Source organism: Dryobates pubescens, chromosome 31 (assembly GCF_014839835.1).
Source record: "Dryobates pubescens isolate bDryPub1 chromosome 31, bDryPub1.pri, whole genome shotgun sequence".
Taxonomy (NCBI): domain Eukaryota; kingdom Metazoa; phylum Chordata; class Aves; order Piciformes; family Picidae; genus Dryobates; species Dryobates pubescens.
This window is the reverse complement of record NC_071642.1, coordinates 1,187,254-1,208,749: the sequence shown is the minus strand read 5'-3', so window position 1 is coordinate 1,208,749 and position 21,496 is coordinate 1,187,254. Positions and strand designations below refer to the sequence as shown.

At 65.7% G+C, this 21,496-nt stretch overlaps 1 protein-coding gene across 1 annotated transcript in view; it reads right to left on the bottom strand.

Annotated features, from left to right (window-relative positions):
- DOT1L (DOT1 like histone lysine methyltransferase) overlaps positions 1-21,496 on the bottom strand; it is a 49,370-nt gene that overhangs the window by 15,281 nt on the left and 12,593 nt on the right. Inside the window, exons 2-18 of the mRNA XM_054175117.1 lie at positions 19,376-19,419; positions 18,522-18,596; positions 16,951-17,014; positions 15,856-16,084; positions 14,902-14,996; positions 14,312-14,374; positions 11,381-11,436; positions 9,940-10,019; positions 9,301-9,369; positions 7,802-7,908; positions 7,166-7,207; positions 6,013-6,096; positions 4,489-4,723; positions 3,498-3,611; positions 2,093-2,184; positions 442-543; positions 157-294 (exon numbers count right to left, since the gene is read on the bottom strand). Coding sequence (XP_054031092.1) covers positions 157-294; positions 442-543; positions 2,093-2,184; positions 3,498-3,611; positions 4,489-4,723; positions 6,013-6,096; positions 7,166-7,207; positions 7,802-7,908; positions 9,301-9,369; positions 9,940-10,019; positions 11,381-11,436; positions 14,312-14,374; positions 14,902-14,996; positions 15,856-16,084; positions 16,951-17,014; positions 18,522-18,596; positions 19,376-19,419 — 1,689 coding nt within the window. The remainder of the gene's footprint in view (positions 1-156; positions 295-441; positions 544-2,092; positions 2,185-3,497; positions 3,612-4,488; positions 4,724-6,012; positions 6,097-7,165; positions 7,208-7,801; positions 7,909-9,300; positions 9,370-9,939; positions 10,020-11,380; positions 11,437-14,311; positions 14,375-14,901; positions 14,997-15,855; positions 16,085-16,950; positions 17,015-18,521; positions 18,597-19,375; positions 19,420-21,496) is intronic.

Genomic DNA, 21,496 nt, shown 5'->3' with positions numbered 1-21,496 from the left:
AGGCCAGAGGCAGCTGGCACCTCAGCACCCCTGCCTGCCTTCCCCACCCCTGGGACAGAGGAGGCAGAGCAGCAGGAGGGCTTCTCCTTCCCTCAGACACCTGGGGGCCAGGGGCAGCCCCCAGCTCCTGCCCTGCCCAGCTGGGCTGGCACACACCAGCTGCAAGCTCTGCTTCCTGAGTTCACTGTTGTCCTTCTCCAGCTGCTTGGTTTGCTCCTTCAGCTGCTGGTTGTGAGCAGAGATCTCCTTCTGAGCCTGGATCAGGTCGTTGTAGGTCAGAGCTTTAACTCCCAGCTGCAGGATGAAGGGCAGGAGGTCACTGTTTGACTTGGTCAGCCCCAGGGCAGAGGCTGCAGGCCTGCAGCTGCTCTGCTCCTGCTTCCCTCCCCACCCTCTGCACACAGATGAGCACAAGCAGCCCCTGCCCCCCAGCAGGGTTACCTCATCAAGCTTCTGCTGGAAAAGCCTTTTGATCTCCTCTTTCTGGGCCTGGCAGTGGGTGAAGAGCTGCTGTGCTGTGCCCAGCAGCTGAGCATTCTTCTCCTGGGAGAGGGCAGAAGAGCAAACACACCTTGAGCATCAGCCTCAGGAACCTCTGAGCAGGCTGGGAGGGAACCAAGCTCTGCCTCTGGGAGCCTCAGCCTGGGGGCAGCAGCTGGTGAAGCAAGCTGAGAAGAGCTCTGAACCTCTTCTGTGAGCCTGGAGAAGACTCCAGGGGAGCCCTGCTCTGGTGGGGGGTGGTTGGCACTGGATGACCTTTAAGGTTCCTTCCAACTCAATCCCTTCCTTGAGTCTGTGACCTCAGAGCTGCTGCCAGGGCCTGGAGGGAGCCTGCAGGAAGGCTGCAGAGAGACTTCTCCTGAGGGGGTCTGGGGCCAGGCCCAGGGGGAAGGGTTTGGAGCTGAGGCAGAGCAGGGCTGAGGGAGAAGTTCTTCAGCCTGAGCCTCTGGCCCAGGCTGCCTCCTGCCTGGGGGTGCTCAGGGCCAGGCTGGATGAGGCCCTGGGCAGGCTGGGCTGGCTGAGAGGTGCTCTGCCTGGGCAGGCTGGCACTGGCTGCTCTCTAAGGTCCCTCCCAAACCATTCTGTGAGCCTATGCAGACCTCCCCAGCCAAGCCTGGCTTCGTGCTGCCACTGCCCAGAGAGCCAAGGCAGGCTGCCACCGGGCTCCCAGCAGCTGGGAGTGGCCACAAGGCCTCGCTGGGCTCGGGGGGAAGGTTGCTCTGCCTCAGGCAGGCTCTCAGCAGGGCTGACTCAGGAAGCCATTCAGCTCCTCCCAGCTGAGGTGAGGCAGGCAGGGAAGCTCTTCAGCTGGGGCTTCTCCTCCCTCTGCTGGGGACAGGGCTCCATAGCAGAGGCCAACCCCACACCTCCCAGCTGCAGGCTCTTCACCTTCCCATCCCTTCCAGCCAAGGACTTGCTCACCTCACCCTCTGCCCCCCAGGCCACCCTGGACACCAGCAGGGTGCAGGGTGCTTCACTCAGGCTCTTGAGTCGGTGGTGACAGCTCTGGCACAGGCTGCCCAGGGAGGCTGTGGCTGCCTCCTGCCTGGAGCTGTTCCAGAGCAGGCTGGATGAGGCCCTGAGCAGCCTGGGCTGCTGGAGGTGTCCCTGCCCCTGGCAGGAGCTTGGAGTAGATGAGCTCTGAGCTCCCTTCCCCCCTGAGCCACTCTGGGAGAGCTGCTGGAGGAGGCTGACCAGCAGCACCTCCTGCCCCTGAGAGCCAGCAGCCACTCAGAGGGGAAAGGCAGCTGGCAGCCCCAGGTGGGGGAACAGAGCAGGGCTCAGGACAGCAGCCTCCTGCCCAGGGACACTCAGCCTGGTGCTCAGCACGAAGGGGAGATGCCAGAAAGGCTGAAAGGAGCCTGGCCAGGTGAGGGGCAGCAGGGGCAGCAGGGGAGGTGCCTCTGCCCAGTTGGCAGATGGGAAAGTGCCTGAGGGGGCACTGAAACCCTCCTGGTGCAGCCAGCCAGGCTCAGACTGCTCTGGAAGAGCCTCTCCCAGCTGGCCTGGAGCAGCACTGGGGGCAGGGGTAGCCAGCTCCCATCCCCACATCTCAGGCAGGCTGGGGCCCACAGCTCACAGCAGACTCTACCTTCTCCTGCTCCAGCAGCTGCTGCAGGCTTGCTTTGTACTGAGGAGTTTTCATGTAAGCCATGAACTGCAGGTACTGGATCTTGAAAGAGTCTGCAGAACAAAGGACAGGGCAGGCTGAGGCCAGGGGCCCCTCTCTGTGTCCCCTGGCACCCCTCCCCCTTGGCTCTCTCTCGTGATGTGCTCTGGAAGCCCCTGGAGATCAGTTGGGAGCAGGAGAATCCATCCTGTGGGGCAAGCTGAGCTCCTGGATCCATCAGCTCCTCACCACAGGCAGCCCAGGGGAATCCTGCACTGCACAGAGGAAGCTGCTGGGGGCTGCAGGGTAGAAAGAGGAGCTGCAGGAAGGGCTTTTAATGCCCTTGTGAGGAGAGACAAGAGAGGAGCTGGCCCAGCCCTCAGCACCCCTCCCAGCTCACAAGCCAGGGCCTGCTGCACTCCTGCCAGCAGACAGCTGCCAAGCTCTGCCCCCACACTTCCTCTGCCCTCCAGGGAGCATTTCCCCCTCAGAGTCCTTCCATCTCCTCTCTCATCCCCTGCTAGGCAATGATCCTCCCTCCTGCCCAGCCCTCACCCCTGGAGCCCTTCCAGCCTGCTGCAGCCACAGGCAGCCCAAGCCTGCACAGGATGCTGGCACAGAGGCCTGGGCAGCCAGGCTCCCCCTGTGCCACCCTCCCCAGGGGACAGAGGCACTGCAAAGCTCTCCTCCCCTCCTCCCCAGCCACAACTGTGAGGCAGCACAGCCAGAGGGCAGAGCTGAGGCCACCACAGAGATGATTCCAGGCTGGCACATGCCCAGTGCCCAGGGCCAGGGCTGGCAGGGATGAGGCAGAAGAGCCAAGAAGCCACCCCCCAAGTCCTTCCTGAGATCACCTGCAGCACACTTCCCAAGCACACCTCTGTGGCCCCCACAGCTCAGGCAGCACCTGGCTGACTGCTGCAAGCTCTGCAGAGGGAAAGGAGCTGCCCAGGGCTGCCCCACTGCAGAGCAGCAGAGGGCTTCACCCCACAGCCACTCACTCCTGACCTGCCCTCTCCACCCCCAGCTCCTCTGGGGTCCTGGTTGTCTCCCTCAGTGCCAAGAGAGAGCTGAAACGATGCCAAAAGCTAAACACAGGAGCAAGGCAGCAGCAGGAAGCAAGAGAAGCCCCTCAGGGAGATGCCAGAGGCAGTGGGGAAGGAAGTTGTTCAGCAACAGCTTTCCCCTGGGGCTGACTCTCAGCAGGCCTTTGATCTGCTCAGGAGCCTGCAAGCAGAGGGCACAGGAGGCACAGGAGGCACAGGAGGGGCACAAGGAGGCACAGGAGGGGCACAAAGAGGCACAGGAGGCACAGGAGGGGCACAAGGAGGGACAGGAGGGGACAGGAGGGGACAGGAGGGGACAGGAGGGCACAGGAGGGCCTTACCTAGCAGCTTCTGTAGTGCAGGAGGGGTGGGTGTCACCAGCAGCTGGGTGGGGGAGTGCCGCTGCACCTTGGGAGGTAGTTGGTAGAAGGGGCTGTGAGGTGACTTGTAGGCATCTGCAGGGACACAGAGACAGCCTTCAGGCTCTGCAGCCTGCTGCCAGCAGCTCTGCCACTGCAAAGCAGCCTCCTGATGGCCAGGCTGAGCTCTGAGCTGCAGCAGCAAGCCCTCTGCAAGCACATCTCCAACTCCTCCTTGCAGCAGCAGAGCCAAAGCCCCCAGCTGCAGCCCGGTGCTGGCCAGGTGCCCCCAGGCAGCTTCAGCCCCCAGCAGGGGCACTCAGCTCTGCTGGCCAGGCAGAGGCCATGGCACAAAGCCACAGAGGCTAAGCCCAGCAGCAGAGACAGGAGCAGAGAATGGTTTGGGCTGGAAGAGGCCTCCAAGCTCACCCAGTCCAACCAGCAACCCCAGCCCACCATGGGCACCCCCTGCTTAACCCCTCCAGGCAAGGGGACTCCACCACCTCCCTGGGCAGCCTCTGCCAGGCCCTGACCACTCCTGCAGCAAAGAAATTGTTCCTCAGGTCCAGCCCAAGCCTCCCCTGGCACACTTTCAGGCCAGTTCCTCTCCTTCCACCCCCTGACCCCAGGGAGCAGAGCCCAACCCCCCCTGGCTGCAGCCTCCTCCCAGGGAGCTGCAGGGAGCAGTGAGGTCTCCCTCAGCCTCCTCCTCTCCACACTAACCACCCCCAGAGCTCCCCCAGCTGCTCCTCCCCAGCCCTGCTCTGCAGACCCTTCCCCAGCTCCATTGCCCTTCCCTGGCCCTGCCCCAGCCCCTCAGAGTCCTTCTTGGGGCAGGGAGCCCCAGACCGAAGGCAGCACTCAGGGCATGGCCTCGGCTGGGGCCAACCCCTGCCCTGGGCCCTGCTGCCCACATTAGGCCCTCAGCCGCTTCTGGAGGGCAGTCCCCTGCCCCTGGCAGCCCTGAGCTCACCCTGAGGAGAGGATGAAGCTGTCTGGGACACAGTCTGGGCATGCAGCAGCTCCAGGGCCGTTTGGCTCTTCTTGGTCTTGCGCTCGGGGCCGGCAGGGTTCATCTTCTTGGGCCGGCCTCGCTTCCTGCCCGCCAGCTTCCTGCCCTTCTTGCTCAGCTTCTTCTTCCTGGCTTTGGAGGGGGATGGCTTCTTCACAGCACTTGCTGCAGCCTTCTCCTCTTCAGCACCAGAATCCTGGAGAAGCCAGGAAGCTCCTGAGTTATTCCCAGCTGCAGGGAAGCTTTCCCTTACAGCCAGGAGGCAGACCCCGGAGGCTTCCAGGGAAGGAAACTGAAGCCTTGGGGTTCACTTCCCAGGGAAGCAAACTTGCTTGGGGGAGGAAGCTGTCCCCAGCCCCAGGAGCTGTCCCCAGCCCTAAGGAGCTGTCCCCAGCCCCAGGAGCTGTCCCCAGCCTCAGGAGCTGTCCCCAGCCCCCAGGAGCTGTCCCCAGCCCCCAGGAGCTGTCCCCAGCCCCAGGAGCTGTCCCCAGCCTCAGGAGCTGTCCCCAGCCCCAGGGAGCTGTCCCCAGCCTCAGGAGCTGTCCCCAGCCCTAAGGAGCTGTCCCCAGCCCCCAGGAGCTGTCCCCAGCCCCAGGAGCTGTCCCCAGCCCCCAGGAGCTGTCCCCAGCCCCAGGAGCTGTCCCCAGCCTCAGGAGCTGTCCCCAGCCCCCGGGAGCTGTCCCCAGCCCTAAGGAGCTGTCCCCAGCCCCCAGGAGCTGTCCCCAGCCTCAGGAGCTGTCCCCAGCCCCAGGGAGCTGTCCCCAGCCCTAAGGAGCTGTCCCCAGCCCTAAGGAGCTGTCCCCAGCCCCCAGGAGCTGTCCCCAGCCTCAGGAACTGTCCCCAGCCCTAAGGAGCTGTCCCCAGCCCCCAGGAGCTGTCCCCAGCCCCAGGGAGCTGTCCCCAGCCCCAGATGTCCCCAGCCCCAGAGAGCTGTCCCCAGCCCCAGGGAGCTGTCCCCAGTGCCAACCTCCCTGCCACAGGCAGGGACCCCTCCCCCAGCCCAGGCTGCTCAGGGCCTCATCCAGCCTGGCCTTGAACCCCTCCAGGGAGGAGGCAGCCAGAGCCTCCCTGGGCAGCCTGTGCCAGGCTCTCCCCAGCCTCACTGCCAGCATTTGGTCCCCACTGCTCTCCCACAGCAAAGCTCCTGCAGTGCTCTCTGGCTGGGGCAGGAGCAGCCCTTGCACTCCTCCCTCTCTTACAACAGGGACTCAGCACCCTCTGCCCTGCACTCAGGGGGTCAGGATGAGGGACAGAGCTCTGCAGGGTGGTGCTGCAGGTGAGCCAGGGGGCAGCCAGCTGCTGCACTCCTGCTGCCCCTCAGGCTGCGTCCAGACGTGGTGGTGCAGGCACCAAGTGCAGCTCCCCTTGGCTCCACCACACCTCAACCACCTCCCAGGCTCAGAACAGGGCCTGTGGCCCCCAGGCAGAGCCTGCTGCCACAGGGTGTGAGAGGGGCAGCCAAGGCAGGGGGCAGAGGGGGCTCACCTTGCTCTCTTGCACCTTGGTTGGGGTGGTGGTGTTGCTCTTGCTCTCCCTCTGCTGACGCCTCCTAGCTGCCTCTTGTTCCTCCTGGGGAGAGGTTGGCAGAGCTCAGCCCCACTGCAGGGCAGATCACTGCCTTCCCCCCCTCACACCTGAGACAGCCTCATCCCACAGCCCCAGCTCGGGAGGGCTTGGCAGGACCCCTGCAGGCCGCCCAGCCCAGCCCCCTGCCCCGGCAGGGCACAGAGGGACACCTGCAGGGACGCAGCCTGCCCAGGGCTCCAGCACCCTTCAATCAGGTGCAGGTGGAACTTATGGCCAAGCCAGTGCCCATTACCCCTTGTGCTGCCCCTGGGCACCACTGAACAGGGCCTGCTCCCACCCTCCTGACCCCCACCCTCCAAGTGCTGCTCAGCAGTGCTGAACTCCCCCCTCAGGCTGCTCTCCCCCAGCCTCAGAAGCCCCAGCTCTCAGCCCTTCCCCATCAGAGAGCTCCCAGTGCCCTCCTCCCTCATCTCTGGGCCCCCTCACCACACAGTGCCCAGCTGGGAGCACCCAAGCTGCTGCCACCAGCCAGGGCAACCTCCCCTGGCCCAGGCAACACCCAGGGGGCCAAGGGAGCAAATCCAGGGGGCCAGTTGGGTGCAAATCCTCCTCTGGCCCTCTGCAAAGGGCTGCAACCAGTCAGCCAGAGGGCAAGAGGAGATCACCTCCCAGCCCCTTCCCTTACCCTGCTCCAGGTCCCTCAGACTCATGGAATGGGCTGGGAGGGAGCTCAGAGATCCTCCCAGCTGCACCCCCTGCCCCCTCCCAGCAGCTGTGCCCAGGGCTGCCCAGGGGCTCTCTGCCCTGCCCAGGGGCTCTCTGCCCTGCCCTGGGGCTCTCTGCCCTGCCCTGCCCAGGGGCTCTCTGCCCTGCCCAGGGGCTCTCTGCCCTGCCCTGGGGCTCTCTGCCCTGCCCTGGGGCTCTATGCCCTGCCCAGGGACTCTCTGCCCTGCCCTGCCCAGGGGCTCTCTGCCCAGCCCTGCCCTGGGGCTCTCTGCCCTGCCCAGGGGCTCTCTGCCCTGCCCAGGGGCTCTCTGCCCAGCCCTGCCCTGGGGCTCTCTGCCCAGCCCTGCCCTGGGGCTCTCTGCCCAGCCCAGGGGGTCAGACTTACCCTGAGTTTTGGATTTTTGAGACTAGAAAAATAGTTTTCAAGCTGCAAAGAGAAAGAGAAGAGAGGGAGTGTGAGGCCAGGCCAGCTGAGCACAGCAAAGAGCCAGCTGGAGGCAATGCCAGCTGCAGCAGTCCTGGCTGCAGCTCCATCAGGAAGCCTTCCCCTCCTCTCCTGGCTGTGCAGCACAAGCCAAGCCTCTGCAGCAAGGTTTGATCACCCCCCCTGACCCCTGCTTTAAGGCCCTTCTGAGCAGCCCCTCCCCAGCTCTCCTGCAGCCTCTTCAGGCACTGGAAGGCAGCTCGAAGCTCTCCCTGGAGCCTTCTCTTCTCCACCACCCCAACTCTCTCAGCCTGACCCCACAGGGGAGGTTCTCCAGCCCTCTGATCACCTCTGGAGCCTCTCCTGGAGCCACTCCAGCAGCTCCAGGTCCTCCTTGTGCCAGGGATTAACCAAGCGCCAGAGCGCAGCCCGCAGGCAGAGGCTGCGTGAGGGCAGCAGGGGAGGCTCAGGCACGCAGCAGGAGCTGCCCCCAGGCTGCAGAGCTCAGGGGAGGCTCAGGTGTGTGGCAGGGAGCTGCAGCTGGCAGGCTGGGCCCAGAGCAGGAGGGCAGGCAGGGCCCTGCCCCCCGGTACTCACTATGGTTCGGTCGATAGTGTGCAGGTAGTACGAGACTGGCTTCCCGGTCCAGGACACGGAGCCCTTCAGTGGGGACAGCTCCACAACCCTCATTATAGTGCCAATGTCTGCAGGAGGGGAGGCACAGTCAGGGGCACAGAGCTCTGCCCAGGCAGCAGCAGCAGAGGGAGCAGAGCAGGGGCAGCACTGTGGGCTCCCCGGGGCCATGCAGCTCCAGCCCCTGCCTCGGGCAGGGACACCTCCCCCAGCCCAGGCTGCTCCAGGCCTCAGCTCTCACACAATCAGAGCACTTGGGGCTGGAAAAGCCCTCCAGGATCACCCAGCCCAACCCCCCCTGGCCACCAAACCGTGGCCCCAGGTGTCCTGAGCCCCCCCCAGGGCTGGGGACTCCACCACCCCCCTGGGCAGCCTCTGCCAACTTAGCTGTGCCTCAGCAACCTTCAGCAGGACCCCAGCAGCACCACAGCTGCAGCAGGGGGCAGGAGGGCAGCAGGCAGCAGGCCCAGGGCACCAGCAGAGCCAAGCCATGCAGGCTGGAGCTGCACTGGGGCCAGGCTTGGCTTGGCTTGGCTTTCTTGCCTCCCTTTGAGAGGCTGTGTGGCATCAGCAGCACCCAGCCCCTGAGCCAGCAGGGTGACTGCAGAGGAACTGATGGCCCAGGGCTGACTGAACATAGACATCACCCCAGAAGAGAGCAAGCAGCCAGGGTCAGGACCCAGCAGCTTCCACCCCTGCCTGAAGCACATCTCCATGCTCTGCTTTGCCTTGGCCCCACTCCTTCCTCATCTCCAGCTCCTTCTCCAGATGGAACTGCTCAGGATTCAAATCCAGCCAGAGGCTGCCTGCTTCTCCCAGCCCTCCCTCTGCCCCTGGGCTCTGCAAAGGATTCAGCTGCTCATAGCTGAGATGAAAGCAGCAGCAGGAGAGGCAGCAGGGGGACCTGGCTCATGCTCAGGCATCAAAGCCCCCCTCAGGAAATGGAAAAGCCTGCAGGGCAGCAGCATGAAGCTGGGGGGGCAAAGGGAAAGCCTCTCCTCTGCCTCTGCAAGGTAGCAGAGTCCTGAAGGGCTTGGGGTGGAGAAGCCCTTCCAGCTCCTCCAGCCCAACCAGTCTCTGACTCTGCCCAGGCTGGGGCTGAGCCCTGGCCCTCAGCACCACAGCCCTGGGGCTCTGAGACCCCTCCAGGGCTGGGGATTCAGCCTCCCCCCTGGGCAGCCTGGGCCAGGCTGTGAGAAGCCTTCCAGGGAGGAAGTTTCTCCTCATGGCCAACCTGAACCTCCCCTGGGGCAGCCTGAGGCCACTGCCTCTCCTCCTGGCCCTTGGGAGCAGAGCCCAACCCTGGGCTGGCTGCAGCCTCCTCTCAGGGAGCTGCAGAGAGCAGTGAGGCCTCCCTCAGGCTGCTGTGCTGCAGGCTGCACAACCCCAGGCCCCTCAGCTGCTGCTGCCCAGCCCTGCTCAGGGAGCAGCAGCCCAGGGGGTCGCTGCCGGGGGAAGCCTACCGCTCAAGTTCCGACTGTTGATCCTGAAATTCAGAGGTGCAAAAGGCTTTGAGGACACAATCCTCCCTCCTGGGAAAAAGGGGGGGCAGAAGGGGGGGGTGGAGAAAAAGGGAGAAAGAAGAAAGACAAAAGAAAGGCAAAGTTGGAGCTGACCTCGAGAAGGAGCCCCAGAGAGCCAGCACCCACCCAGGGCAGCTCCAGGAGCAGCTCCCAGGCTGGCTCAGGTTGGAAGAGACCTCAGAGATCCCCCAGCCGTGGGCCAGGACTCCTCCACCAGCCCCAGGCTGCTCCAGGCCTCACCCAGCCCGGCCTGGAACCCCCCCAGGCAGGGGGCAGCCACAGCCTGTGCCAGAGCCTCCCCAGCCTCCCCCTGAGGAACTTCCCCACCCTCAGTGCCAAACATTTCCTCCCCAGCTCTGAGCCTCTCCTCTGAAGCCATCAGCTCTTGTCCCAGGGCAAGGCACTGAGCTCCTCCCTCCCCAGCAGAGCCAGCTCCAGGTGCTGGGGCTGCCCAGGGCAGACCTCAGGCAGGGAAGCAGAAGCCCCCAGAGAGAATCTGCTCTGCCTGCTCTGGGCTGAACCAAGCTCCCTGCCAGCAGCACAGAGCCCTGGGGCAAGGCCTGGAGCTGAGTTTGTTACCTTCCTTCATGTTTGCAAATCTCTCCTTCAGCTGGTGATCCACCTCGGGCCCAAAGGCAAAGTTGTTGACAAAAATCACACTGCAAGGGAAGGGCAGGGAGTGAGGGGGGGCAGGGGGCAGGGCTGGGGCTGGGAGGGACCCTCCAGCTCAGCTGGCTGCAAGCCCCTGCTGTGGGCAGGGACCCCTGCCCCAGCCCAGGCTGCCCTGAGGAGCCTGCAGACAGGCTGAGGAAGCCTTGCAGGCAGGGCCCTCCCCAGCAGCCCTGGCATGGCTCAGGCTGGCAGGGAGCTCGGGGCAGGGGCAGCTCCCAGCTGGACTCAGCTGCTCATCCAGCCCTGCCCTGAACCCCCCCAGGCCTGGGACCCCCCCCGAGCCTGGGACACCCCCCCCGAGCCTGGGACACCCCCCCCCGAGCCTGGGACACCCCCCCTGAACCAGGGACACCCCCCCTGAACCAGGGACACCCCCCCTGAACCAGGGACACCCCCCCTTAGCCTGGGACACCCCCCCTGAGCCTGGGACACCCCCCCTGAACCAGGGACACCCCCCCTGAACCAGGGACACCCCCCCTGAACCAGGGACACCCCCCCTGAACCAGGGACACCCCCCGAGCCTGGAACACCACCCCTGGGACACCCCCCCTGAGCCTGGGACCCCCCCCTGAGCCAGGGACACCCCCTGAGCCTGGGACACCCCCCCTGAGCCTGGGACCCCCCCTGGGACACCTGCCCTGCCCTGGGGTCTTAATAGAACAGAAGTCAAAGCCCTCTGCAGGATCTGAGAGAACTGAGAGCCTCTGCAGAGACCTCCACAGCAAGGAGGCCCCAGGGCAGGCAGCTGCAGGCAGCTGCCCCTGGCAGGGACTCACTTGGGTCTGCTGCCCTCTCCTCTGCGCTGGGAGGGAAGCTGCTGGCTGCCTGCACTGCCAGCCAAGGCAAGCAGGGGCCTGGCAGGCTCCCAGCCACCAGCTGCAGGCCATGCAGCACAGGCACAGCCTCCTCCTGGCCCTGCACACCCCCAGGGTCTGTCCCTCGGCCCCAGCCCCGGCTGCAGCGCCAGGGGCTGCGCTCTGCCACCGGCCTGCAGCCGGAGAGCAGCAGGCAGAGAGGCCAAGGAGAGAGGCTGGCAGCTGGCTCTGGCTGTTTGCAGTGGAAACTCTCCCCAGCAAGCTGGCCAGGCTGCTGCCAGGGGCTCCCAGGCTGCTGCCAGGGGCTCCCAGGCTGCTGCCAGGGGCTCCCAGGCTGCTGCCAGGGGCTCCCAGGCTCCTGCTGGGGGCTCCCAGGCTCCTGCTGGGGGCTCCCAGGCTCCTGCCAGGGGCTCCCAGGCTCCTGCTGGGGGCTCTCAGGCTGCTGCCAGGGGCTCCCAGACTGCTGCCAGGGGCTCCCAGGCTCAGGCCTCCCCAGCATGCAGCCCAGAGAGCAGAGAGCTGCTGGACCCTACCTGGTGTTTGCAATCCTCTCCCTCCACTCCTCGGAGAGGAAGTCTCCTCGCTCCAGCTGGGGGAGAGCAGAGAGGCACCGAGGTTACCACTGCCCCCTGCCCCTGTCCCCTGCCCCCTGCCCCCTGCCCCTGCCCCCTGAACCTGCCCCTGCCCCTGCACTGCAGCCAGCCAGCCATCACCCCAGCACCCACCCAGGCCTGCCCTGCACCCCCCAGGGGAGCTGCTGCCATGGGCTGCAGCACTCAGCCAGCAGCAGGCCCCTGTCCCAGCGTGGTGTGGCAGGAGCAGAGGTGCTGTGGGGGCTGGAGGTGCTCCAGGGGAAGCTGCAGAGGGCTCTGAGCAAGCTGCTCCAGGGGGGATGTCCCTGCTGCCTGCAGGGGCTGGGTGACCTTTGGAGGTCCCTTCCACCCCAGCCCATGCTGGGACTCTGTGCACTCAGTCTCTCCCCATCGGTGTCCCCCACCCCCTCCTGCCTCCTCTCTGCTCTCCCTGTGCCACCTCCTCAGTGCTCAGAGCCCACCTGCAGTGCAGCCATTTCCCTCTGGGCAGCTCTGCTGTGGCCAGCAGGAGAATCAGCTGGGGCTGGGAGCTGCCAGCTTGCCCTGCTGCTGAGCCCAGCCAGGGGCCCAGAGCCAGGCTCTGGGGGGAGGTTGGGCTGCTTGGTGGTGTGTCTGGGCTGGGCCTGCTGTGCTCTTAACAGAGACACTTGCCCCACAGAGGCTGCAGGGGAAAAGCAGCTCCCTGGCACCTGAGCCCTGGCACCTGAGCCCTGGCACCTGAGCCCTGGCACCTGAGCCCTGGCACAGGGCAGCTCACAGCCTGGGGGAAGCAACCTGAGCTAACCTCCAGCAGGCTGCAGAGCAACAGCTGAGGGAGGTCAAGGCCCAGGGTGGTGCAGCAGAGCTTCCCTCTGCCCCCCCAGAGAGCTTCCCTCTCCCCCCAGAGAGCTTCCCTCTGCCCCCAGAGAGCTTCCCTCTGCCCCCCCAGAGAGCTTCCCTCTGCCCCCAGAGAGCTTCCCTCTGCCCCCCCAGAGAGCTTCCCTCTGCCCCCCCAGAGAGCTTCCCTCTGCCCCCAGAGAGCTTCCCTCTGCCCCCCCAGAGAGCTTCCCTCTGCCCCCAGAGAGCTCCCCTCCGCCCCCAGAGCTTCCCTGCCCCCCCAGAGCTTCCCTGCCCCCCCAGAGCTCCCCCCCAGAGCAGGGCTGGGGTGTCTGTGGTGAGGCTCTGCCTGCCCAGCCCCACAGAGCAGTTCCCAGGCTGGGGCTCCCTGCAGCAGCCTCCAGCAGGCTCCTGGCTCCCAGCCCCCCCTCCCTCCTGCCTCCCAAAGTACACTTTGGGTTATTTTTAGGCTCCTGTTCCCTGCACAAAATAACTGGGGGCAGGAATCCAAGCCTCCAGAGCCTGGCACCGTGTCCAGGCCCCAGGGAGCTGGGGAGGCCCTTCCAAAGCCCACAGCCTGCAGCTCGCTGCTGCAGGAGGGCCCTGGGGGGCTGCAGGGCCAGCAGCTGCCTGCCCTCCCCTCAGCTGCTCCTCAGGAAGGGAAGGAGGAGCACAGAGTGGGTTGGAGGGGACCCTCAGGGGCACCCAGGGGCACCCCCCTGCCAGGGACACCTGCCCCCAGCCCAGCCTGGCCTTCAGCACCCCCAGGCAGGAGGCAGCCCCAGCTCCCTCTCCTGCTGCCACCCCAGGCCCTCCCCAGGCATGCCAAGCACCAGGGAGAGGCAATGAATCTGCAGGCCTCACAGCCAGGGGGGAGGAAGCCAACCCCCCCCAGAGCAGAGGGCTGCAAGGGCTCAGCTCCCCCCAGCAGGGCAGGCTGCAGGCCCCAAGGGCCATTGCCCTCCCCACACTCAGCAGGAAGCAGAGGAGGCAGCAGCAGAAGTGGGGTGGTAGATCCCCAGCCCTGCTCCACTGGGGGAGCAGCCCCAGGCCCCTGGAATGCAGGGGCTGGAAGAGCTCTCTGCCTGCAGCCAGCAATCTGCTTCCAATCCTGCACCCCAGGCTCCTCTCCCTGCTCTTTAGATGGCAGAGCTCAGAGCACCCTCAGCAGCAGCTCCTCTCATGCAGTGCCAGCTGGGTGACACAATGGAGAGCTGCCACATGGCCACTGGGGAAGTGAAGCATTCAGAGGGCTGCCACAGCAGGAGAGAGTTAGCAGCCTCCTGTCAGGCCTGCTGCAGGCCAGGCCCAGCCCCTGTGCCCCCAGCCCCTGGGCCCCCAGCCCCTGGGCCCCCAGCCCCTGGGCCCCCAGCCCTGGGCAGCAAGCTCCCAGCAGCAAAGGCAGCTGGCCCAGGGCTGGCACAGCCACCTCCTGCAGCCTGCCCCCCAGGGGCCCAGCTGGAGCCTGCCCCTCACCAGGTGAAGGCCTCTGAAGGATGCCAGCAGAGAGCCAAGTGCCCCCTGCTGCCCCCCTGCTGCCCCCCTGCTGCCCCCCTGCTGCCCCCTGCTCCCCCCTGCTGCTCCCTGCTGCCCCCTGCTGCCCCCTGCTGCCCCCTGCTGCCCCCCTGCTGCCCCCTGCTGCCCCCTGCTGCCCCCCTGCTGCCCCCTGCTGCCCCCCTGCTGCCCCCTGCTCCCCCCCTGCTGCCCCCCTGCTGCCCCCCTGCTGCCCAGCAGCACCCCCACAGCCCAGAGACAGAGGAGGGGGGAAGGGGTAACAGGAGGCTGAATGCAAGCAGAAGGCACATGGCAGCCCCAGCCAGCACTGCAGAGGGGTGAAGCTTTCAGAGCTCCTGAAGCCCTGGAAGTGCTGCCAGTAACAGCACAGCACAGGGGGAGCAAGACCAGGAGAGGAGCCTGGGAGGGGGTCTTGGGCAGGAGCACCCTCAGGAGGAAGGGAGAAGCCAGGCAGCAGCTGTGGGGCTCAGGCTGCTGCAGAGGGCTGGGCAAGCTCTGCACACCCAGGGGATGACAAAGGTCTGAGCTGAAGGCACTCACTGTGTATTCTGCATGTTTTTTCCCATACCATTTCATCCACTTCCTGAACTCTCTGTCCATGGTCTGCAGGAGGGAGGAGAGACAAAAGCAGCTGTTAGAGCATCTGTGCTCCAAGGGCCATGGCAGGGCAGGAGCTGCAGCTCTGGCAGTGCTCACTGCCACCAGAATGCAGCAGAGCAGCCAGGCAGCAGTCCCAGGAGCTGAGCCTCTGCAGCTGAGCCCTGGAGTGGCTCAGGTGGGAAGGAGCTCAGAGCTCAGCTGCTCCAAGCCCTGCTGTGGGCAGGGCCAGCTCTCAGCTGGCCTCTGCTGCTCAGGGCCTCACCCAGCCTGGCTGGAGGCAGCCACAGCCTCCCTGGGCAGCCTGGGCCAGAGTTTCCCAGCCTCACTGTGCAGAACTTCCTCCTGATGTCCAACCCCAGTCTGCCCTGCTCCAGTTTCAGACCCTTCATCCCCTCCCCCTGACCCAAGGGGCCAAGGCAGTGGCACTGAAACTGCTTCCTGGCTGCACAGCACTCAGCAGTAAGGCAGCCCCCAGGGGAGCCTTCCCAGAGAGCAGCCACAGCCTGCCCCCTGCACAGCCTCCCCCTCACCTCAGCATACTTGGCTGGGATGTCAGCTTTCTCCACCCCATAGTGATGTTTGCAGTTGGTGGCTGCAGCCACTTGAAGCACCACCTGGCCCACACCTGCAGGGAGGGCAGAACACAAAGCTGAGGACAGGCTGCAGCAGGGCAAGCACTGCAGGAGCAGGGACAGCCAAAGGCCTGAGCAGAGCTGCCCTCTGCTCCTCACTTCTGAGGAGCAGGGAGGACAAAAGCTGAAGTGGTGGTCAGGGAGATGCTGCCCTGGGGCAGAGAGCCCTTGGGAGGGCTCAGGCTGGGAGGGAGCTCAGAGCTCATCTCCTGCAAGCCTCCTGCCGTGGGCAGGGGCAGCTCTCAGCTGGGCTCAGCTGCTCAGGGCCTCATCCAGCCTGGCCCTGAACACCTCCAAGGAGAGGGCAGCCACAGCCTCCCTGGGCAGCCTGTGCCAGGCTCTCAGCACCCTCACACTGAGGAACTTCTTCCTCAGCTCCACTCTAACCCTGCTCTGCCTCAGCTCCAAACCATTGCCCCTTGGCCTGGCTCAGACCCCCTCAGCACAACTCCCTCTGCAGCCTTCCTGCAGGATCCCTTCAGGCCCTGGAGGGCAGCTCTGAGGTGCCCCTGGAGCCTTCTCCTGCCCAGGCTGCACAGCCCCAGCTGCCTCAGCCTGTGCTGAGGGCAGAGCTGCTGCAGCAGGCTGACATCTGCCCAGCAGTGCCAGGGGAGGGCTGGGAGCTCTGCCTGCTCTGGCTGACCTTGTGAGCAGAGCAGGGGATGCACTGGGGGTCACCCAGGGAAGGTGCCTGGGCTGTAGCACAGCCCCCAGCCCTGCCTCACTTCCCAAGCAGCAGCTTCCCTTCTGCTCTGCTGTGGGTTGTTGCTTTGTTTGCTTTAAAGGAAGGCCCAGAGGGGAGGGGGGGGAGGAACCCCCAGGCCAGCTGCCCCGAAGGGAGCAGCCACTTACCACTGCCCAGGTCAACAAACAAATCATCCTCTGTCATCTTAATCTCATCTATCATCTGGGCCACCAGGTCGAAGGAGGTCTCCCCATAGACCTCTGGGGAGAAGGGTTCATAGTTGTTGAGCTTCTCGGGGTCGGTGACGGAGTGGTTGTAGACCTGCTGCAGGATGTGGCGCAGCAGCCCGGTGGAGGGCCTGGTGTTGAGCTTCAGGGGCTGGGTGGTTCCCTTCCACTGCAGGGCCAAGAGCAGAGCCAGGCCTCAGCCCAGCCCCAGCAGCACAGAGCAGGGGGGCTGCAGCTGGGGCATCCTCAAGCTCCCTTCCTGGGATGCTGGGAGCACCACAGCACCACACTGCTGTCCCCTGAGCACCTCTGAGGCTCCAGCATCCCCTCTGCACCTTCCTGCAGGTCCCTCCCAACCCAACCCATTCTGTGAGGCCCAGGCAGCCCCAGGGGGATCCAGGCAGCTGGAGGGGGATCCAGGCAGCTGGAGGGGGATCCAGGCAGCTGGAGGGGGATCCAGGCAGCCCCAGGGGGATCCAGGCAGCCCCAGGGGGTTCAGGCAGCCCCAGGGGGTCCAGGCAGCCCCAGGGGGTTCAGGCAGCCCCAGGGGGTTCCAGGCAGCTGGAGGGGGATCCAGGCAGCCCCAGGGGGTTCAGGCAGCCCCAGGGGGGTCCAGGCAGCCCCAGGGGATCCAGGCAGCCCCAGGGGGTTCAGGCAGCCCCAGGGGGTTCAGGCAGCCCCAGGGGTTCCAGGCAGCCCCAGGGGGTTCAGGCAGCCCCAGGGGTTCCAGGCAGCCCCAGGGGGATCCAGGCAGCCCCAGGGGGTTCCAGGCAGCCCCAGGGGGTTCCAGGCAGCCCCAGGGGGTTCAGGCAGCCCCAGGGGTTCCAGGCAGCCCCAGGGGTTCCAGGCAGCCCCAGGGGGTTCAGGCAGCCCCAGGGGGATCCAGGCAGCCCCAGGGGGATCCAGGCAGCCCCAGGGGGGTCCAGGCAGCCCCAGGGGGTTCAGGCAGCCCCAGGGGGATCCAGGCAGCCCCAGGGGGTTCAGGCAGCTGGAGGGGGGTTCCAGGCAGCCCCAGGGGCCCCGCTGGGTACATACCAGCTGGTGGATGCTGTCGATGGCACGGTTGTACTTGTCACAGAGCCTCTGCATGCTCTCAAAGCTGGGGGGAAGCAGAGCACAGGGTCACAGAGCTGCACAGGGCAGGCACAGAGCTGCACAGGGCAGGCACAGAGCTGCACAGGGCAGGCACAGAGCTGCACAGGGTCAGCAAGCTCCAGCCTCGTGCCTCTGCTGTCCCCACCTGCTGCCAGGTGACCCTGCTGGTGCAGCAGGCTTGGACTGGCTGATCCCCAGAGGCCCCTTCCACCCCCAGGATGGCTCAGCAGGAGGCTCTGCCTCCCCGAGCTCCCTGCTGCCCTGCCATGCTCCCAGCAGTGCAGGAGAGCTGTAAGCTCCCCCCCAGCTCCCCCCAGCTCCCCCCCAGCCCCTCTCAGAGCCTCAGAGTAGATCCTCCTAGAAACCATTAGCTCTGGGGCTGCCACTGCTGCAGAGCCAGGGCACAGCCCAAAGCTTCACCTCCTCAGGCAGGCCCAGGGAGTGCTGCAGGGCTGCTGGGGATTACTGGCAGCCAGGCAGGGCAGAAGCCTCAGGGACAGAAGCTGAGAGGATTAAATAAACTCATGCCAGGCCAGGGAAGGAAAGCTCCAGCCAGGAGCATCATCTGTTACACAAGCAGGCCCCCAGCAGCAGCCAGAAAGCAGCCCAGGGAGTCACAGCAGCAAGGGCACCCAGGCCAGGCCACCCCCTCCCCGTGCCCAGGGAGGCCCCCAGCAGCCTGGCCTGGCTCAGCAGTGGTGTGGCCAGCAGGGCAGGGCCCCTGGGCAGCCTGCACCTCCAACACTGGGCCTGGCTTCAGGGCCCTCGCTCCAAGGAGGACACTGAGGGGCTGGAGCAGGCCCAGGGAAGGGCAACAGAGCTGGGGAAGGGTCTGGAGAGCAGGGCTGAGGGAGCTGGGGGTGCTCAGCCTGCAGAAAAGGAGGCTGGCAGCCCCCACTGCTCTCTGCAGCCCCAGGAAGGGAGGCTGCAGCCAGGTGGGGTTGGGCTCTGCTCCCAGGGAGCAGCTGACAGGAGAGGTGGCCTCAGGCTGCAGCACAAGCTCCACAGCCAGCCCAGGGGCAGGCCCTGCCTCCCCCAGCCTGCACAGCCACTTGCAGCTGCCTGTGGCCTGCCCCTCCCCAGGCCCCCCCAGTGCCTCCCCAGGGCCCAGAGCAGTGCTGGGGACCCTCTGAGCCCCCCAGCCCCAGCTGCACTGAGCAGGGCTGGGGGAGGGCTGGGGGGGCACACTCCAAGCAGGCACTGCTGCAGCAGAGAGCTGCCTGTGCCATCCAGCTGCCTGGGGCTGGCCTGGCTCCAGGCAGGCAGATACTGAGCATTGTTTGGGGCTGAGCAATCCCAGAGCTCAGCTCTCTGCTGAGTGGAGTTTCCAATCCTGTCCTCAGTCCCAGAGCCTTTGCCAATGTTGCTGTTCCACACTTCCCACCAGAGTAGCTGCACAGCCTGGAGCCAGCTCTGGGGGAGCTGCAGCCTGCAGTGGCTAAGAATAGCCACAGTGACTCGGTGGGGCTGGCCTGGGCTGCCTGCAGGGGGACCAGAAGTGCTCCTCTCACCTTTTGGTGTCATAGTCAATTAAAACATAGTTTTCCATGGCAAGCTTGAGATCTGGGATTTCTTCACAGACCCACCTAGGAGAGAGGCAGTCATCAGGAAAAGCAGCTCCAGAGCAGCTGGGGGAGGCCCAGCCCAGGCTGGCACTGCCCAGGCAGGGGGCAGCCACAGCCCCCCTGGGCAGCCTGGGCCAGAGCCTCCCCAGCCTCCCTGGCAAGAACTTCTTCCTCATCCCCAGTCTCCACCTGCCCTCCTCCAGCTCCAGTCCATTCCCTCTCCTCCTGGCACTCCATGCCCTTGTCAAAAGTCCCCTCCTGGCTCCCTGGAAGGCCCTCCTCAGGTCCTGGCACAGGTCAGGGCAAGGCAGGCAGCAGCTCAGTGGAAAGCTGCAGCAGGCTGCAGTGGTGCTGAGCACACAGCAAGGTGCCCCCAGAGCCTGGCAGTGGCACAGCTCCAAGCCAAGGTGAAGACTGCACTCAGAGCCCTGCCTGAAGCTGTCTTGCATGAAATGCAAGGCACAGGGCAAGGCTGCAAAGCATTCTGAGAGGAGCTCTGACAGAGCTGAATGTGGAGAAGACTCTTCCTGCAGTACCCCAAGCAAGGCCACCAAGCTCTGCCCCCCCTGCAGCCAGGCCTGGCCCAGGCTGCCCAGGGCAGTGGTGGAGTCCCCATGGCTGAAGGGGGTCCAGGGCCACGGAGATGTGGTGCTGAGGGCCATGAGGTGCCCTGGCAGAGCTGGGCTGAGGGTCTGGAAGGCCTCTGCCAGGGCAGACAGCTCTGCCTCTCCCCTCTGGAGCAGAGGCTCCTGAGCCTGCCCTGGGCTCAGGGCTGGCCTCGGCGCCCTCGCAGCACTCACCGGATGGTCTCGATGATCTCGTGGGCAGCATCGTGGTGCTTGTCCTGCAGGGAGAGCAGAGAGAGGCTTGCACAGAGCCAGCAGCAGGGCTGGCTGCCCCCAGCACACCCCCAGGGCAGCCCTCAGCAGGCCAGGGCACCAGGAATGCATCTGCCAAGGGGCCGGGGGCCAGCGCCACACTGCCAGCTGGGAAGGGGCTGAAGCTGTGCCAGGGGAGGGGGAGGCTGGGGGTCAGGAGCAGCCTCCCTGCTGCAAGGGTGCTCAGGGGCTGCAGCAGCAGCCCAGGGGCTGGGGGTCAGGAGCAGCCTCCCTGCTGCAAGGGTGCTCAGGAGCTGGAGCAGCAGCCCAGGGGCTGGGGGTCAGGAGCAGCCTCCCTGCTGCAAGGGTGCTCAGGAGCTGCAGCAGCAGCCCAGGGGCTGGGGGTCAGGAGCAGCCTCCCTGCTGCAAGGGTGCTCAGGGACTGCAGCAGCACCCCAGGGGCTGGGGGTCAGGAGCAGCCTCCCTGCTGCAAGGGTGCTCAGGGGCTGGAGCAGCACCCCAGGGGCTGGGGGTCAGGAGCAGCCTCCCTGCTGCAAGGGTGCTCAGGGGCTGGAGCAGCAGCCCAGGGGCTGGGGGTCAGGAGCAGCCTCCCTGCTGCAAGGGTGCTCAGGGGCTGGAGCAGCACCCCAGGGGCTGGGGGTCAGGAGCAGCCTCCCTGCTGCAAGGGTGCTCAGGGACTGCAGCAGCACCCCAGGGGCTGGGGGTCAGGAGCAGCCTCCCTGCTGCAAGGGTGCTCAGGGGCTGGAGGAAGGAGGTTTCCTTCTCTGGGTAGTTTCAAGAGCCTTCTGGCTCATTCCTGTGTGAGCTGCCCTTGGGTGATCCTGGACTGCACCTCCAGAGCTCCCTTCCCAGCCCTGCTGCTCTGATTCCCTGGCCTGGAGCAGCTCAGCTGCATCTGGAGCTGCTCTGAGAGTGCTGCCAGCAGCACAGGCTGGGGAGCCTGCTGCAGCAGCCTGGCCTCACTCCTGCACCCCCTCTGCAGGAGCCTCCTGGCTGGGGCTCAGGCAGCAGCTCTGCTGTGCCCTGCTGTGCAGTGTGTCACGCAGAGCAGCTCCAGCCAGCCCCCAGCCCTGCCCCAGGCTCTGCTCCCTGCCTGCTCCCCAGCAGGCTACGTGCTGCTGCTGTTCTGCTGCAGCCTCCTCAGAGTTATGAGGGCTGAGAGGCCCCTGGAACCCTCCCAGCCCCAGCAAACGAAGCTGCTCCAGGAGACAGGGCCCTGGCTGCCTGCTGTGCTCTCTGCACTGGGTGCTTGAAGGCAGAAGAGGCAGAGCCAGCTGCTATGAAACCCCTGCCAGTGCCCAGAGCTGCTCACAACCACCTCACAACCCCCCCAGGCAGACATTGGGAGCTGCTTCTCCTCCAGCTGAGCCTCAGAAGAGAGAGTTCTGTTTGCCACCTGCATGTTCAGTCTCAGCTTGAAAGGTGAGCTGCAGAGGGGCAAAGCCCAGAGCCAGCCTCCTGCCAAAACACTGCCCTGCAACAACACCTGGAGAGCAAGCAGAGCTCTGCAGAGGGCCTGCAGGAGCAGGCAGGGCTCTGGGGAAGGCAGCAGGGAACAGCTCCCCAGGCTCAGCAGCCCCTGGGCTCTCAGCCTCTCCTGCCCCCAGAGGTGCTCCAGGCCCCCCAGCAGCTCCATGGCCTCTGCAGCAAGGGATTGAGAGGAGCCCAGCCCTGCACCCAGCCCTGCAGGGGGGGCCTGGGGAGGGAGGAGAAGCTCCCTCGGGGTGCTGGGCACAGCCACTCGAGCCAGGAGCGTGCCTGGGGCTTGGAGAGGCACATCCTGCTCTGCTCAGCCTCACCTCCCCCTGCAGAGTGGGGTCCTGCTGAGGCCTGAGCTGGCCACACACTGCAGCAGAGTGAAGGGAGCAAGAAACCCAACCCTGCAACGCTGAGAGCACAGAGCTGCAGCTCCCCCCCAGCCCCAGCCCCAGCCAGCAGCTCTCCAAGCACCACACAGAGCTCTGAGAGCCTTCAGTGAGGTCCCCAGACAGGACCATGGCTGGGGGCAGCTTGGACTGCCCCAGCCTCAGCTCTTCTGCAGAGCCCCCTCAGAGCCTGCCCCCACACCAGGGCAGTGCCCAG